This window comes from Protopterus annectens, chromosome 5.part1, assembly GCF_019279795.1.
Source record: "Protopterus annectens isolate FY-2018-M chromosome 5.part1, PAN1.0, whole genome shotgun sequence".
Classification (NCBI taxonomy): Eukaryota; Metazoa; Chordata; order Ceratodontiformes; family Protopteridae; genus Protopterus; species Protopterus annectens.
In genome coordinates, this window is record NC_056736.1 from 714,463,754 (window position 1) to 714,482,872 (window position 19,119).

The 19,119-nt window shown below is 43.7% G+C and overlaps 1 protein-coding gene across 1 annotated transcript in view; it reads left to right on the forward strand.

Annotated features, from left to right (window-relative positions):
• The window catches only part of RSF1 (remodeling and spacing factor 1), an 801,570-nt gene that overhangs the window by 351,586 nt on the left and 430,865 nt on the right, over positions 1-19,119 (forward strand). The window contains exon 4 of the mRNA XM_044073343.1: positions 17,513-17,616. Within this exon, the coding sequence (XP_043929278.1) occupies positions 17,513-17,616 (104 nt within the window). The remainder of the gene's footprint in view (positions 1-17,512; positions 17,617-19,119) is intronic.

Below are 19,119 nucleotides of genomic sequence, written 5' to 3' on the forward strand. Positions count from 1 at the left end.
TTTCTCCAATAAATTCCAGTCCTCTCTTGCCTATTGTCTGTATCCCTAATTGCAGTTATCCCTATCAGCAGAATTTGCTTTCTCCATTCCCATGTTGGCTTAGTTTTTAGAATACGTTCTGCTACTTGACCATCTTCTATAGTTTGGTCTACAGCATGGAAATCCCTCTTTATGTCTTTACTTCCTTCAAGACATCAAGTATTCGCAAATACCCAAGTTCACTCTCTGTATGCCTTTTAGTCTTTTAATGTGTGATACCCCTTTCACAACAGAGTTGGTAAAGACCATATTCCAGTCCCCCACTGTTAGTCACATCCTCATGAAATTGCACTAACTCTAGAATTATTTTTATGACAAGTTTTCTTTCTGCCCCTGGTAGAATTTATACCATCATAAATATTAACTTAAGCCCCTAACAGTAGCCTTTCAGTCCTACATAGCCCCCATTTTCATCCTTGATGATTTCTACTTCCAACTTGAAAGCGTTGCCAGCACATGAGTTTCCCTTTTTTTTGACAAATTTGTAATCCTAACCTTTTTGATTTGAACCACTCAACCCGTTCATATTCCTTGAGAGTAATTTTAAACTTTTTATTTGTATGATTTCTGTCACCAAATTTATCATTTCCCCTATAGATTAACTCAGTATCCCAGAATGGTTTGTTAGCATAATTACTTTCTGTATGTGCTATTATTAAATTTGTACTGTGCCTTTTATTATTGTTCCATACCCCTTCCTAAACCAGTCTTTAAACTGCAGGATAACTATGTACATAGTTACAAACATCTGTCCTCCAAGGTGGGGCCAAAAACCCTTTAAGTAGGCTTTAATGGCTTCTTGAGGAGAATTGACTGACATATGTTAGGTCACAGCAGTTTTGATGCAGATAGGTAAAGAAGATGAAACTTGGGTTTTGGTTGAGAAGCTGTGATTTTTATTTATTATCACAAATCTTTTGAGAACCAGTAGGGGCAGATCTTTCCCAGTTGCCAGAGTTTGTTTAGAACCAACTGTAGAAACTGACTGGGAAACAGGAGTGAGACACCTTTACCAGCTCACTCATCCTATGTAGGAGGGTGATTGCTCTGGCTTGCTTCCTGTGGAGCCCAGACTGCCATGTGCAAGTCACAGGTGTAAGCTGAAGGGGAATCCAGTGTGTGGAGACATGCCTCCCCAGAGGACAGCACATAATAAGAGTTGGAAAGAGCTGCTGCAGGAGAGGGTGAGGTGCTCCAGCATGGGAGAGGGTAGACCACCCCACAGGACTAGCAAGCTGGCCTGCTTCCTACCACCCAGCTCTCATGAAGGAGAAGATGAGCTAATTGGGGTTTCCATGCAGGAACAAATGGACTGTAGGCCTCTCACCTAGCTAGGGGACACCTAGCTCCAGCTGGTGAAGAACGATTAGGCCAATTAGGTGCAGGTAAAGGAGCAGTCAGGCTCAATCCTGCGTGGGAAGGGGGAAGCAATTTAAGAAAAAGAAGTAAAGGTCTAGGAACAGATCACTAGAACTTCCCCCATGCATACATTTTGTGGACACTGTCAGGCTAGTGTCTTTTGGCAATCCATTCATTGGCTGACAGACATTTATTGAAAGCTGGACATTTAGAGCCCTTCACCTTCTCCGTAGTACATGCAAAATGTAAATATTCTTATGCCCCAATCCTTAACATCTATTTAGCAGTCTTCCATTTGTCCAGTTTTTGCCTTAGTTGTGGCCAAGCGAGGCTAGAGTTCTCTCACTTTTCTTTGTGCCATATCTTGATCTGAGTGTTCCAAGAGGGCTGTCTCCATATCTGTAGCCCTCCCAGAGCTGTTTCAGGCTGAGGTCATACTCCGGATGTTTGAAGCATTAAGAAAGGTTTTTGCTTTAGTACTCCATTGGGATGTCAGGTTACCCTTGGCAGGATAACCCATAAATATTGGAGCAATGCAGCAGTGGTCAGTAGGACATCAGCTTTTATGATAAGTTCTTACACAGCTGTATTTTCTTTTCTTGGAGGAGCTGCATTGACAAGTATCAGAGCGGTCTCATGGGTTAAGAGGTCAGAGGTAAGAAAGATCTGTTGTGCCTCAGGTATGTATCCATTTGGGTAAGATGAATAGGGGAAGATAACAGAAGTCTTCATGTCTTGTAAGTGTTTATATATTTTAAAAATGGAGGATCTTCCATTTAATACATATAAATAAGAGGCAAAGTCTCAGTGGATGTTATAAACTTCAATAAAGAGATGATTCCTTATTGAAAGGGTGGTAAACAAACAACATTTTGTTGCAGAATGAGGTCGGCTGCGGGCAGCACCTAGCCTCATTGAGGGTTGAAGAGAGAGGAGGGTAAAGAGCAATTTTAAGGAGGGAAATCTTAGAGGAAGTTGCAGTTTTAAGTGGGGTTTAACAGGGTCGTAAGGGCTAGTTTGACAAGTGTTTAGTAGTTTTCTTGTTTGTGTGTATTTTGATAAAAGTAAATAAAGCCTTCTTGAGTTATACTTTTCAAATAAAGTCCTTCATTCCAAAGATAAATTCCTTGTACTCTCCACTAAATCTCAACATACCTGGTGAAGATGTTTACTCAATCTGCATTCAAAACGTGGAACAACATTCCTTTTCTACCATTTTCACAGAAAACCTAAAGTGTAAAACTCCTCTCCGGCTACACCTGGAAACATCTTGGCTCTGAGTACACACAATCCCCTAGTTCATTTCATGTCTCCTCATAGTTCATATTTTGCTTGTGATTGTTTTAAGCCACTCAGCTATTCATTAATGCACATGACTGTCAGCCACATCTACTACAATAATCCTCTTTTGTCCTTGAGCCTTATTTTCACAAGGGCCATTCCTCATTATGTTTTACATATTTGCAGTTGTCCGCTCCAGATCACACAGCCCCACTGTTCCTTCCCCTCTTTGGACTGCCCAGTAGTAGAACAACTCTGGAAGTTGTTGTTGCGTCTTTCGGCTTAGAACAACTCTGGAAGTATTACTCTTAAAACACCTTTCGTTTATCCATTGTAGTTCTTTGTCAATACCCCCTTGTATTTTCTTACTGTCTTCAGCACAGTCTTAAAACTTGTCTTTTGCATCAGTCTACTTCATCCAACTTCACTCCACACCCAGATTTACTCAAGTTAGTTGCTCTGTTATAAGGTTATGTTTGACATGTTTTGTTTCACTTGTTTTCATTTACTTCCCTGCTATTCTTTTATATAGTGTTTTTAGATGTATACCACTGGAAGATTAGTATGCCAAGTTATACATTCTTAATTCCTAGAAGCTTAGTTTTCCCATCTTTCTACTTCTGTAAAGCCTATTTTTAAGTTGTATGTTGATACTGAATGGAGATTTTATTCTTTATAAATCATGCAGCAGTATTTAATCTTTTTTTTTCCATTTTTTTCAGTGGTGCATCCTTGTACTTGCATTTTGTATTTTTTTGGACATTTTCCTCCTGGGCATCTGCTGAAAAGTTTTTTTTTTTCTCTAGTCAAGCTTTCCCGATAAACAAATGCAAGTAAATAAATTATACGACTATTTGCGTGGACTTCATTTTTTACTGGCTCATAAGCAAGTATCATAGTTTTGTTGTATTTATTGACGTTTATTTACCAGGAAAGTCTGACTGAGCAGTACTGTTTTTCAGATGAGGCCAGGAAAGAAAAGCTCCATTATACAGAAAACATGGACATCATTTGCATTATTTCATCATTTATAGACTGTTTCATTCATGAGTAACAGTTATTCAGACATCTCTGGCAGTAGTAGCATCATTTGCAAACCGTTTCAATTAAAAATAATACTTACAAGGAACGAATATATATTTTAATACAGGGAGGTATATGCAGTGCACCATGATCAGTATGCACAGATTGTCCAGTTTTACGCAAGAATGTTTGTTACTATAAAGACTTTTTGAAAATATAGACTATACAAAGTTAAGATTGTTGCACAAAGAAAGGAAGAAGGGGAGGAGACGCAAGGAACGTAAAGGAGATAAGATAGTAAAGGAGAGTATAATTGTGAAAACAGTACGTTAACTTTTGTGCAGCAGAGTTATGGCACAAATTCATTTAGCTGTTTTAGTACTAGTTTATCCAGGGGTGGTGCAGAGCCATTTATCTATCAGGTGTTGCTTCAGCTGACATTTAAAGTCTTTCAGGCTGCAGACTGTTCTTAAGTGGAGTGGTGTGGTATTCCAGCTGTTAGTAATGCAGCATGAATTACAGTGGCGTGGTATTCCAGCTGTTAGTAATACAGCGTGAATTACAGTGACGTGGTATTCCAGCTATTAGTAATGCAGCATGAATTACAGTGGCGTGATATTCCAGCTGTTAGTAATGCAGCATGAATTACAGTGGTGTGGTATTCCAGCTATTAGTAATGCAGCGTGAATTAGTGGCGTTATATTCCAGCTGTTAGTAATGAAGCATGAATTACAGTGGTGTGGTATTCCAGCTGTTAGTAATGCCGCATGAATTACAGTGATGTGATATTCCAGCTGTTAGTAATGCAGCGTGAATTACAGTGGTGTGGTATTCCAGCTGTTAGTACTGCAGCGTGAATTACAGTGGCATGGTATTCCAGCTATTAGTAATGCAGCGTGAATTACAGTGGCGTGGTATTCCAGCTGTTAGTACTGCAGCGTGAATTACAGTGGCATGGTATTCCAGCTATTAGTAATGCCGCATGAATTACAGTGTCGTGGTATTCCAGCTGTTAGTACTGCAGCGTGAATTACAGTGGCATGGTATTCCAGCTATTAGTAATGCCGCATGAATTACAGTGTCGTGGTATTCCAGCTGTTAGTAATGCAGCGTGAATTACAGTGGGTATCTTGCATTGTTAGATGTAGTTAAGGAGAGTAGTCATTTGTCAGTGGAGAAGAGAGGTCTGTTAATATTGAAAGGTTGAATGATGGAGTGGAGAGATAAGGAATTTTTCAGGTTTGTTCAATAGTTTTAAGGTTGTTGTTAGTTGTGAGTGCAATAGAGAATTATTTTGTTTGAGTCAGTTTAGTCATTTGAGGGAGTCAGGGATGTGATCTGTATTGTCGGTTGGTTTCAGATTTGACTACTTTATTGTATCATTGTTTTAGTTTGGATGATAGAGAGGAGTTGAGATGGACTAGGATAGAAGAGGCATTATTAGGTAGGGACTAGAGAAGACGTGGCTACGTTTTGTCTAGCTGAGTCACTAAGGTAGTGTTTACTCTATAGAATCAGCATACCTTTTGGTGTGTTTTCTTTATGGCTTACTGAATGTAGAGGTCAAAGTCAGGTGGTCATCTATAGTCACACCTTGTAGTTTGGTGTGGGATGCAAGTTCTGTGCTGGATGACAGTATAGTAAAGGTATTTTTATGGGAGGAGAGTGAGTTGGGGTGAACAGCAGCAGTTTAATTTTTATGGATTCAGGAGGAGTTGAGTTGAGCCAGGCTTTCTGTGGAGGAGAAGGATTTCTTGGTGTATGTTTGGAGCACGGCTACTGTCCTAGTAGCACATATTAGAGTTTGAGTCATCAGTGTATTGTACTGGGGGTGGCCTCTTTGGTGATTCTGTTCAGGTTATTGAATAAAACAGAGGTGGTCCCAGGATGGAACCTTGTGGGACTCCAACTGATATAGGAAAGAAGATGAAGGCATTTTCTTGCCATTTCACTGCTTCGAATCTGTTGGTGAGGTAACTAAGAAACCAATTAAGTGGGGAAGGGTAATAGCCCATAGGAAGAGAATTTAGTTAGGAGAAATTGATAATTGACTGTTTCAAATACCTTGAATATATCCAGAAATAGGGCTGAGATTAGAAAACCTGAATTGCTGTTTTGATTTATATCTATGAAACTTAGAAGGGTAGTGGTTGTACTGTGATTGTCTGAAACCATGCTGTGACGGAGAGAGAAGTTTGAGAACTAATGTATATGTAGTAAATTGAAAGTGAATACATCTTTCCAAGATTTTAGATGAGGACGAAAGAATAGCGATTGGTCTATAATTTGTGTGCTTGGTTGATGAGTTGCTTTTGTGGAGAGATTTTGTATAGGATTTTTTTCCCATAAGATGGGGGCTTATTTTTCTTGGTTAGAGCAGTTTATCAGAATCAAGACAGGATATGCAAGGCTGCCTGCCTTGAGTTTGAGGTATACAGATGGAATTTGGTCGGGGCAGTGGATTGTGGCTTAAGTGACTGTAGTGGGATGGCTGGATTTGTAGTAGTTTTGTTTTGTTGGAGGGAAGATGTTCATCGTGTTACCCTGCTGCAGTCATCACACTTGGGTTATCCTGTCGTCAGGCGGTCCCACAGTCGGCCTGATGTATACCTTGCCTAGGCCCAGACCACAGCGTCACTAGTTGTTGGTTTTGTGCTAGGTTCAATAAGCGAACTATAAAGCGACGCTTTGATTTCGCACGACACTACTTCGGTAGGAAATTTAATTACACTATGCCGTCGGAGCAACCAACTACCGGCGTGCATAAAAAATGCAAAGATAAAGACAGGCAGCCTAGATCCAAGCCAGACTCCGAGGCCTCGGCTCGGCCCGTCGCCGGTTCTCCAGTTTTCAGTGAGGCGCCTACGCAGCCCTGGCTACCGCAGAATTGGAACCCCAGACCGCTTCGGATTCTCTAGCAGAGAGTTCTAGGCCGACGCAGCCATTTTCTTTGGGCCCTACCGACAACATTGCAGAAGGAGAAGCCGGTGCTGTAGAAACACCTTCGGTTTCAGAAGGTGTCTTCAGACCGACTACTCTCACCATAAAATCTTATGCTAAGCTTAAGACTCCTCTAAAACCTAAAAAGACTGCACTTCAGTCTCCAGTTCAGGGCCCCATGTCTAAGAAACAGATGCTTAAAATGGCTGAAGATTTGATTTCTTTAATCAGGGGTCCCCCGTTCCCCCCTGACAAAAGGCCTAGACAAGAGGAGGATTATGCCTCCTCTGATAAAGTGTCTATTTCCTCAGGCTCCTCTGAGGAACAGGATTACTCCTTTCCCCCTTATGAAGATTCTGATGCTGAAGATTCCATTCCCTCAGCTTTTCTCCCTAAAGATTATTCCCTTGGGGAAACCTTACATACCATGAGGGAACATTTCCACTGGGAAGGTCAGGACTACTACGACTCAAAGTAAAGGCTCCGAGAGTTTCTTTTTCTCCCCCAGCACAGACCACTTGCTATCCCCCCAGTTTTAGACATTGTGGATGATGTTTACTTAGAATCTAGTCTAAATCCAGATTCTCTGCCTCCTGCTCCAGCCAAACCAGATAGGGACTATAGAGTGCCTGACTCACACAAATTCCTTTACAAAAGCCCTGTTGCTGATCCAGAGACGATCTCCCATGGTCCTAAAGGGGCTAAGGCTTCTATGGCTAAAAATCCTGTACCATCTGAAAGGGACTCCAGAGCACTAGATAGGTGGGGGAAGAAGGTTTACATCTCAGCTACTCTAGCTATGAGAGCACTAAATTGTCAATTTTGCATGCTTAAATACCAGCAATTCCTAATGTCTCAAATGAAACAAAAGATGGGCACGCACCCTCAACAGTCTGAATTCAAGGAAATGCAGGATCTGTTGCATGCAGCTGAACAGGTGGGCAAACATACTTTACAGTGTGGATTTGATTCCTTGGAAGCTTCCTGTAGAGCAGCTGTTACTGGGTCTGTTATACTTAGGCATGTTTGGTTAAAGGAACAAACTCTGCCTGATCATGTTAAAGTAAAGTTACTAGATGCACCCTTACAGCAGGATGTCTTATTTGGGGTTAAAGCAGGAGAGGTTTTAAAGAAAATGGAGGATAAGGCAAAATCTATGCAGACAGTCAAAGATTTCTTACAGGTACAGCCCCCACGCTTCAGCAGAAATTGGCCAACAAAAAATTGGTCCTTTCCAGCTTCTGACAACACCACAGAGGGGTAAATACAGGCGCCCAAGGGGCAGAGGACAAGCACAAATCCCTTACAAACCTCGCCAATGGGGCACTGCAACACAGAAGGGAGGAGAAGACAGGTCCCAAAGTACTAGAAGGCAAACACAATGACTTACACCTCAAGCTGCCAAGCAAAACTCTCTTGGCAGCTCCCTTGGGAGGAAAATTAGCACTTTTTGCAGACAACTGGCGCATCGTCACAAAGGACAAATGGGCCCTAGACATTATCTCACAAGAATACAGATTCCATTTCCACACCTTGCCAAGGATAAAAGGAATGCCAAACCTGCCACAAAATCAATGGGCAGAGGCACAAAAACAAATTACAGCTCTCATGGACATGAGAGCCATTCAACTGGTACCTACACAGGAACAAGGCCAAGGATTTTACTCAAGGCTCTTTCTAGTCCCCAGAAAAGACAATGCTTGGAGACCCATTCTGGACCTTTCAATTCTAAACACCTTCTTGCAAGCACCCAAATTTAAGATGCTAACACTACAGCAGCTTCTTCCCATGTTGGGCAAGAAAGCTTGGCTAGTAACGTTGGACCTCAAGGAGGCATACCTGCATGTCCCTATCAGACAAAATTGCAGAAGATACCTCTGTTTCATTGCAGGTTCAACCCATTACCAATTCTCTGCACTGCCCTTTGGCTTATCTACTGCGCCCAGGGTCTTCACAAAATGCCTGGCACCAGTAATTGCATACTGCAGACAAAGAGGAATTCAAATATATCCATACCTGGACGACTGCCTCATTCAAACAGAAAGCAAGGACATTCTCTTACAACATCTGGCTTTTGTAAAACACCTTCTAAGTTGCCTAGGGTAAACAGTAAACGAAAAGAAATCAAAACTAGTGCCCTCACAAAATATGACATTCCTGTGTGCCAGCTTGAATACAATGGCCCAGATGGCTTATCTGACGCCAGACAAACAACTACAACTAACTCAATACTTCAAAACAATGGCAACAAAGACCCAACTCCCTGCAAGAAAAATTCTGCAGGCCTTGGGCTTCATGGCATCTTGCATACTACTAATACCATTTGCAAAACTGCATATGAGGAAATTACAATGGTACCTAAAAAGCGTATGGACTCAACACAGCCACAGCTTGGAAACAATGATACCTCTCATTCCCTGCCTTCAACAGGAGTTTCTATGGTGGTCACAGACATGTCACCTCAACAAGGGTCAGCCTTTCACCTTACCCCCAGCCAGGCAAACTATGACAACAGATGCATCGGACTATGCCTGGGGGGCACACATGGCAGGACGGTGCATTCAAGGCATATGGACTGCAGATCAAAGGAATCTGCACATCAATCAAAAATAAATGCTAGCTGTACAGAATGCCCTGACAGCCTTCAAGGACCTCTTACATCCAGGACAGCTTACAATAAGGGCAGACAACACCACAGTAATGTGGTACATAAACAAACAAGGGGGTACACACTCCTACCCTCTATGCAGGCAAACAATGACCTTGTGGAACACAACACTGACTTACCACGTTCAATTACAAGCTCAATTCCTGCCAGGAAAAAAGAACACATTGGCAGATGACCTAAGCAGAAACATCATGGATCCCCACGAGTGGAAACTGGATTCACAAGTATTTGCAATGATAACTCAAAAATGGGGGCACCCAGACATAGTTTTGGGGGCTGGCAAACAGGTCTGTCAGCTAACAAAATTTTGCACAAGGACGTTTCACCATCAAGCTTGGAAGGTGGATGCACTCTCATTCAGTTGGAAAATGCTGACAGTATATGCTTTCCCTCCATTGCCCCTTCTCGCAATGGTGCTGCTGAAAGTCAGGATGGAGAGACCCCGAATGATACTCATTGCCTCAGACTGGCCACGCCAGCACTGGTACCCACTATTAAGGAATATGGATCAGGGCCCACCATGGATTTTACCACAAATTACTCATCTGCTCACACAGCAAGACAGTCAGATCCTACACAGCCAGCTCAAAACCTTAAATTTGTCTGCATGCCAAATCACCTAAGCAACCAGCCAGCTCCTCTTTCTCAAGCTGTTATGGAGGTTATTCTGGGAGCCAGGAGGCCCAGCACCAGGAAAGCCTACTCAGACAAATGGAAAAGGTTTTGCTCCTGGAACCAAGCTAAAGGCCAAAATACCCTTCAGCCGGACATACCTCAGATTCTACAATATTTAACTGAGATGTTGCACAAAGGCCTTTCTTTTTCATCTATTAAAATCCACGCCTTGGCTATTTCAGCTCACTACAACATGGATCCTCCCTTATTTTCACATCCACTTCTAAGGCAGTTTCTCAGAGGGGCCAAAAACATTAAGCCTCCTAGGAGAGTACCAACACCAACTTGGGACCTCAATTTTGTTCTGGAAAAACTTACGCTACCTCCTTTTGAACCAGCTTTCTCAGCTGACTTAAAGTTTATATCATGGAAGACTGCCCGGCTGCTAGCAATTACTTCAGCCAGAAGAGTCTCAGAGCTTCAGGCACTAATGGCAGTAGAGCCTTTCCTCATTTTCCATCAAGACAGAGTTTCCCTACGAACTAACCCCTCTTTTATGCCTATGGTGGTATCCAGTGCGGCTCTAAATCAAACCATCCATTTACCCACCTTCTTTCCAAATCCACAGAACAAAGGAGAAAGACTCCTGCATTTCTTGGACATTCACAGGCAGCTACGTTACTACTTGGATAAAACTAAGGTTTTCAGAAAATCTGACCAGCTTTTTGTATCCTATGCTACAGCATCTCAAGGAAAGGCAATCTCAAAACTGACCATTTCCAAATGGATAGGACATTGCATACGTTTTTGCTACACCCACCATGGAAAACCAGTCCCTGCTAGCATAAGGCCCCACTCTACCAGGGCAGCAGCTACATCTACAACCTTCCTCAGGGGGGTCCCAACCAAGGATATTCTGAAAGCTGCAACTTGGAGTTCAGTACACACCTTCACCAAACACTATCACTTACCACTTTACTCTAAGGCTAGAGCTGGCTTCACCACTGCAGATGTCCTTCAAAGATGCATCTGCAGTCATCACATATGGGTTGTCCTGCCTCAGGCAGCCCTTCGGTCGGCCGGATTCCAACGTCTGGGTCTGGCCTCGGCTGATGTCGCACTTTCCCCGACGTCAGAGCGTCTGGAGTATAAAAGCATCAGCCAATTCCATCTTCCTCAGTCTTTCTTGCCGCGTGGTGCCCGAAGCAGAAAGCAGTTCGTAAGTGCCGGTCGGTCAGCTCCTGTGATTCAGCTACCGAAGACTTTGAAAAAGCTAAGTACCCCATTGGGGACTCTTTCTTGCCTCAGCCGATGTCAGATAAAGTTAATAATTGTTTAACCTGTGGGAAACAAATACCTCATAAGGATTTCCACTCTTACTGCCTCCCCTGCCTAGGCCCAGACCACGACGTCTCGGCCTGTTCAGCCTGTGCTTCCTTCAACCGACGAACTCTTAGACGTCGGTCGGAGTTTGCAGAGGAGTTTTTTGGGGCTAGTTTTGCTTATAAAATGCCATCGGAGACTCCGACTTCACATTTAGTAAAAAAACGGAAGGACAAGGACCGACACACGCGGGCCGCGGTTTCGTCTGAAACCTCGGTCAGGCCTACCGCGAGTGTCTCGGTCTCGGCTGAAACCGAGTCCTTGGCTCTTCCTACTACCGAAACCACACAACTGACTACCTCGGCCCTGGAGGCCCCGGCCGAGTCGGTCATTGAATTACCTACTGAAACCGGTGTCCACGAACCTTCCGACACCATTACTGTAGATAAGTCTACTCCTGCACGTGGTGCAGCCAGACCCCCTGCTTCCATGTCCATTAAGGCCTTCTCTAGGGCTAAGGCTGCTAAACTTTCTAAGGCTTTGCCTCCCAAAGTTTCCTCTCAGAGACCTTCTTCTAGCTCTCAGATTCTTACCCTAGCAGAGGATCTGATTTCATTAATTAGAGGCTCCCAACCTCATCCGGACAGGGGCTCTCAACCACCTCCGGACAAAAGGCCCAGGGTTGAGCCCTCTGATCCACAGTCCTCAGATGAGTCCACGGATGGCTCTGCTCTGTCAGACCACCAGGAGGAGGCTTATTTGGCCTACGAGGATTCTGATGCTGAAGAATCCATTCCCTCGGCCTCCCCTCCTGAAGAGTTTTCATTTGGAGAAACATTACACACTATGAGAGAACATTTTCAATGGCAGGGTCAGGAATTCTCTGATTCCAGAAAGAGATTAAGGACCTTTTTACATTTACCTCAGCACAGGCCCTTAGCTATACCTCCTGTTTTGAATGTAATTGATGATGTCTATTCAGATGCTTGTACTGCCCCTGACTGTCTCCCTCCGGCTCCTGCCAAACCTGATAGGTACTACAGGGTCCCGGATTCACATTTTCACCTGTACAAGGCCCACTCTGCTGATCCAGAAACTATTTCCCAGGGCCCTAAAGGGGTTGCAGCTGCCACTGCTAAAAATCCTCTACCCTCTGAAAGGGAGTCCAGAGCATTAGAGAGATGGGGTAAGAAAGTGTATACTTCGGCAACTCTTTCCATGAGGGCATTAAACAGTCAATTCCATATGATACAGTATCAAGAGTATTTACTAGATGAATTGCATAAGAAACTGTCCTCTTCTGAACCCCTTGATCGTAAATCCCTTCAGGATCTGGTGCATAACTCCCAGCAGGTTAGTAACCATTTCTTACAGTGTGGTTATGATGCATTGGAAGCTTCATGTAGATCTGCTATGACAGGTGCAGTTATACGTAGGCATGTCTGGCTGAAGGAACAATCTCTGCCAGACCATGTTAAAGCTAAGCTTTTGGATGCTCCTATGGAAAAGCAAAAATTATTTGGTTCCACGGCTCAAGAGGTTTTAAAGAAATTTGAAGAAAAGGCAAAATCTGTGCAAACAGTTAAAGACTTTCTGCAAGTCCAACCACCGAGATTCAGCAGAAATTGGCCTACTAAGAATTGGTCCTTTCCGGACTCAGACAGATCTCAGAGGCAGAAATAGACATACTAGAGGTAGAGGGCAAGCTAGAGGCTCCTACAGTGGCCGTCAGTGGCAGCCTCCCAACCAGAGAGATAGTGCAGGAACTACAACTGCTACACCAGGACAGACTCAATGACTTTATTTTGACTCCGCCGACCAGGGCTCAATTAGAAGCACCTTTGGGCGGAAAGCTTTCTTTATTCTCAAAAAATTGGCACAGCATTACAGGGGACACATGGACACTGCAAATAATAGACAAAGGATACAGGTTCCATTTCCACTCATTGCCAAAAAGAAAAGACATGCCAAACCTGCCACCAAATCAGAGGGCAGAGGCTTTGAAGCAAATTACCAACTTAATGGAAATGAAAGCCATAGAAAAGGTACCTCTTTCAGAACAAGGCCAGGGATTTTACTCAAGATTATTCCTTGTTCCAAGAAAAGAAAATCAGTGGAGGCCTATTCTCGACTTGTCCGCACTGAACACATACCTCATTGTGCCAAAATTCAAAATGCTGACTCTACAGCAACTCCTTCCCATGCTGGGCAAGGAGTCTTGGCTGGTGACTCTAGACCTCAAGGAGGCATACCTGCATGTCCCTATTTGACAAAGCTGCAGAAGACACCTCAGATTTCTTGCAGGGTCAGAGCATTATCAATTCTCAGCATTGCCCTTTGGCTTATCTACTGCGCCCAGAGTATTCACGAAATGCCTGGCATCAGTAATTGCACACTGCAGACTTCAGGGGATTCAAATCTACCCTTATCTGGACGACTGCCTAATACAAGCGGACAGCAAGCAAACTTTGTTAAAGGACTTGGACTATGCCATCCACCTGTTACAGGCCTTGGGATATACAGTCAACATCCACAAATCAAGACTGGTTCCATCCCAAAGAATAACTTTTCTGGGTGCGGATCTAGACACAACCACCCAGATGGCTTTTCTCACAGAAGAAAAACAAGAACAGCTACAAGTTTACTTTCAGAATCTCACAAGACAAACTCAGATGACTGCAAGAAAACTCCTGCAGGCCCTGGGTTACATGGCATCTTGCATTCTTCTGATTCCACAAGCAAGGCTTCATATGAGGAAATTACAATGGTACCTAAGAAGTTTATGGACTCAGCACAGTCACAGCTTAGAAGCTCTGATCCCACTCATTCCTTGCCTTCAAAAGGAATTCCTGTGGTGGGCTCAAGCCTGCCGGTCGAACAGCGGGCTGCCCTTCAGCAAGCCAAGAGCCAATCAAACCATCACCACGGACGCTTCAGACCAAGGTTGGGGAGCGCACATGGAGGACAGATGTATACAAGGGCTATGGTCACTAAGAGAGCTGCACATGCACATAAACCAAAAGGAATTGCTGGCAGTGGTACACGCAATCGAGGCCTTCAAACCTTTCCTTCAGCAAGGCCACCTGCTCATAAGGACAGACAACACCACAGTTATGTGGTACATAAACAAGCAAGGAGGCACCCATTCCTACCCTCTTTGCGGACTGACAATGAACCTATGGAAACTGGCATTGAAACTCAACATACAGCTACAGTCCCAATTCGTGCCAGGGAAAGACAATACACTGGCAGACAGCTTAAGCAGAACTACCATGGATGCACACGAATGGATGCTACACCCAGACATCTTCTTACAAATCACACAATCATGGGGAAGGCCGGAAATAGATCTGTTCGCTTCCCCCCTAAATCATCAACTGAAGAAATTCTGCTCAAGGACATACCACCCACAAGCATGGAAGGTGGACGCTCTCTCTTTCAGCTGGAAAGCTCTAACAGTGTATGCTTTCCCACCTCTTCCACTAATGACCAAGGTCCTACTGAAGATCAGGATAGAGCAGCCCAGAGTAATCCTGATAGCCCCAAACTGGCCAAGACAGCACTGGTACCCACTGTTAAAGAGTTTGTCACAGACAAAACCATGGCCTCTTCCCCTATGGCCACTCCTAATGACGCAGCACAATTTCTGGACTCTACACTCCAACCTGAAAACCTTGCAGCTAACTGCCTGGAGAATACCATGACTCCTCCTCAGGATAACCTATCCCAGAGAGTGAAGGATATTATTATGGAAGCTCGCCGACCTTCCACAAGGAAGGCATATACAGCAAAATGGAAAAGATTTCACACCTGGAACACAGCAAAGGTCCTAGATGTGACTGTGATGAATATGGCATATATACTGGAAAATTTGGCAGAATTGTCCCACAGTGGCCTGTCTTACTCTTCCATCAAGATACATGCCTCAGCAATCTCAGCAGAATACAATCTAAATCCACCTGTCTTCTCTCACCCTCTACTAAGACAGTTTCTAAGGGGAATCAAAAACATTGATCCTCCAATGAAACCACCTCTACCTACTTGGGACCTGAACTTCGTGTTGGAAAAACTAACGCTTCCTCCCTTTGAACCAGCAGCATCGGCAGATGTACAGTTTTTGTCTTGGAAAACTGCCTTCCTTCTGGCCATAACCTCAGCAAGAAGAGTATCTGAGCTACAAGCTTTAATGGCGGTGCAGCCATTCCTTATCTTTCATCAGGACAGAGTTTCTTTGAGGACCAATCCTACATTCATGCCAAAGGTGGTATCCAGGGTATCTTTGAACCAAGCTATTCATTTGCCTACATTCTTCCCACAGCCTCAAAATAAAGGGGAGAGACTTCTGCACACCCTGGACATACACAGGCAACTATGCTACTACTTGGACAGAACTAAAAGTTACAGAAAGACTGACCAGTTGTTTGTAGCATATGCTGCTGGGCTACAAGGAAAAGCAATTTCCAAACAGACAATTTCGAAATGGATAGGAAATTGCATTCGTTTTTGTTACTCCTTTCATGGAAAGACTGTGCCAGCTAACATTAGACCTCATTCCACGAGAGCCACAGCCACCACCACAGCCTTCCTAAGAGGGGTGGCTACCAAAGACATTTTAGAAGCTGCTACATGGAGCTCCGTGCATACATTTGCCAAGCATTACAATTTGCCTTTATACTCCAGATCCAGAGCAGGTTTTGCTACGGCAGTCCTGCAGGGTATCTTAACTACACCATCCTTCACTTAGTACCTCCTCCCCCAGTTTGGCTATGGTATTCTACCCATATGTGATGACTGCAGATGCATCCTTGAAGGACATAGTACAGTTTTGTACCTACCATAAATGTAGATGTCCGATAGGTATGCATCTGCAGTCAGGTTTACCCACCCTCCTACCCCTCTGTGGTATTCCTAGGGTGCTTACCCCTTTTTTAGCTAGCTGGGGGAATCTATTATGGTGTATTTGTTTGTATATACACGTATATATATATTTTTTTGCAAATGTTTGGAATTTTATTGCATTTATCCAAATTTAGCCTTCCTAGAGGGCACCTGGCATCTGGGGCAAGAAAAACTGAGGAAGATGGCGTCGGCTGATGCTTTTATACCCCAGACGCTCTGACGTCGGGGAAAGTGCGACATCAGCCGTGGCCAGACCCAGACTTTGGAATCCGGCCGACCGAAGGGCTGCCTGAGGCAGGACAACCCATATGTGATGACTGCAGATGCATACCTATCGGACATCTACATTTATGGTAGGTACAAAACTGTACTTTTTGCAGGGCCTTCTAGCCTCCTCTAACCATGTTTGATTCTACCTCCCATCCTTAGCTTTGGGATTCTACCCAAGTGTGATGACTGCAGCAGGGTAACACGATGAAAATAGTACAGTTTTGTACCTACCATAAATGTAGATGTGTGAATGTATACCCTGCTGCAGTCCAGGTTACCCTCCCTCCATCCCCTCTGACTTAATTAAAACCTCTCAATACCTTAAAATCTGATACAACCTTTGTGGTGTATTTGCTTATAGCTGGAGGGATGTTTTGGTTCTGATAAACTTTTATTATTGGTACTATCTCCTCACCACCTTTTGGGAGGCACCTGACATCTGGGGCAAGAAAAACTGAAGAAAATGGCGTTGGATGCCTCTTGTTTATCCCTGGCGCACTGACGTCAGGGAAGAAGCGACAGCAACCAACGCCGGACCAAGACTTTGGAATTCAGGCCGACTGCAGGACCGCCTGATGACAGGATTACCCAAGTGTGATGACTGTAGCAGGGTATACACTCGAACATCTACATTTATGGTAGGTACAAAACTGTACTGAGTTGGACTTTGAAGTAGTGCTTTGGGAGCTGTTGGTTGGGGATGGGATGGCTGGGTTGATTTTCCAGGATTAAGCAATGTATTTATGGACTTCCAGATGTTTTTTTTGATTGTCTGCTAATGAATTTTGGGTGTTGCTGTAATAAGCATTTTTTGTCCTGTTTGAAACATTGTTTACATTACAGTGTTACAGTGCTTTTTACATCATGATTGCTTTAACATGCAGGAGTCGTGGACATGAGTAATTTTCAGGAAGTAAATATTTAATATTTGCCATTAACTGCTGACCAAAAGAAAGGTACGGTCAAATTAGCCCCATTCATTTGGTGAGAAGGTTATGTAAAGATGAATAAATAATGGGTTCTAGTGAGAATCAGTCATTTGGAAAATGTGTAAGTCTTAGTCCGTTCATTTTTTTTAAATCTTTTTTTTAACAGGAGCCTGAAGTTGAAGCACCACCGGAAGAAAAGAAAAAAAGTTCTAAGAAATCCCCAGCTACAGAAAGGCGGTCCACTAGAGCACGGAAGCTAATCAGCTATAGGCAAGTCATTTTTTTCCACTGAAAATAGACTTAAGTATTAAATATTTTTTTGGAATCTTATTGAGAAAAATGCATGTCATTTGATGTGTCTGTCATTCTTTCACATTTTCTCTCTTGTCTAAGTGGATTCAGTTTGGTTTATAATATTTCGTGAGGCAGTAGTTGTACCATTGCTGACTTCTGGCCCCTTCCAGTCTCCATTATACACTAATTCATTACTCGTGTATAGGATTTGAGGGTTTTGTGTTGACATTCTACGCCGTTCTGCTTTGGCCATTATATGACACCTTCTGTAATGCTTGTACTGATCTTGTGATTGATATGTTGTGCCTTTCAATTCCAGCAACTTAGAGACACAGGAGGTAAACCATTTCAGCTTTCCTTGTCTCTCATAAAATAGAGGTAATTGAATGTGCTTTATGAGGGAATTGTTGGGAAGGTCCCTCACTTGATACTAGAGCACCCTGGGAAGTCAAGTAGTACAAAGGGCAGACGTTGATCTCATCCACATTGAGTTAAGTTTGTCCCTGAGACACCCTCACAGATTCCACATATCACTAAATATATTTTCCTTTACTAGCAAGCAGTTCAGTTTACTTCCATGGACCTCTTTGTTCGGTGATGAGGGAACTCTTGAGAGCTGCATCCCCAGCAGCCAACTTGGTGGGGGTGAACTAGGGTGTCACCACCAGTCTCCACACCCTTCATATTGGAGGTGCTTAACAGTGATTAGCCTGCACCCATGAAAGCCGACCATTGTACCCCGGTCTGTTCTGGACATTCCTTATTTGTCCATTAAGACTACATGGCCTAGGTTGAGCAGAATCTGTCAAGGCCGCCTGTGCCATTGCTGGTAGGATAGGCCTTCAGCATCAAGAAATGTTATCATGTGATATCCATCTTCACAGGTGCAGGGGTGCTTATCCTTGGGAAAGATTTGACTAATGCCATCTCCAGATCCTTCTCAGGCCTCCTGTCCCTGTGGATCCTTTATCAGTGCAAATGCAAGCCTCATTGTCTGTTTTCCAGCCTCTTTGGCTATTGTGTGCTCATTGGGACTCACTCCAGCCAACATGCCTTCAAACAGCTGTTTTTTTCTTACTGTGTTTGGGGAAAACAGTCTCTGAGGACCCAGAGCCCCATATTTCTGAATAGGTAAGGACGGCAAGACCATGTCTCCCTACAGCCATCTGCTGGGATGGTCCATTGGAGAGACCCCCGCCCCCCCAGGTTTCTACAGTCCTCTATGTTTTGTTTCGTGGCTGTTGTGCCTTGTCAGAAATTTCTATTTTTAAACTTTATTAAATAATCACTGTGATGCCCGCACGCTGGTGCAGTACTCAAGGAGCCTGAATGCTCACTTGGAATACAAATGGATGTACTCAGTATTTCCAAGTACAGACCTCTGTGCATCAAGCACAGTTTCCCTTAAGAGCACACAGGGCACACACCAAGCCCGAAGTCTGGGTATCTCTGTCTCCCTCCAGATCCCTAATAAAACTC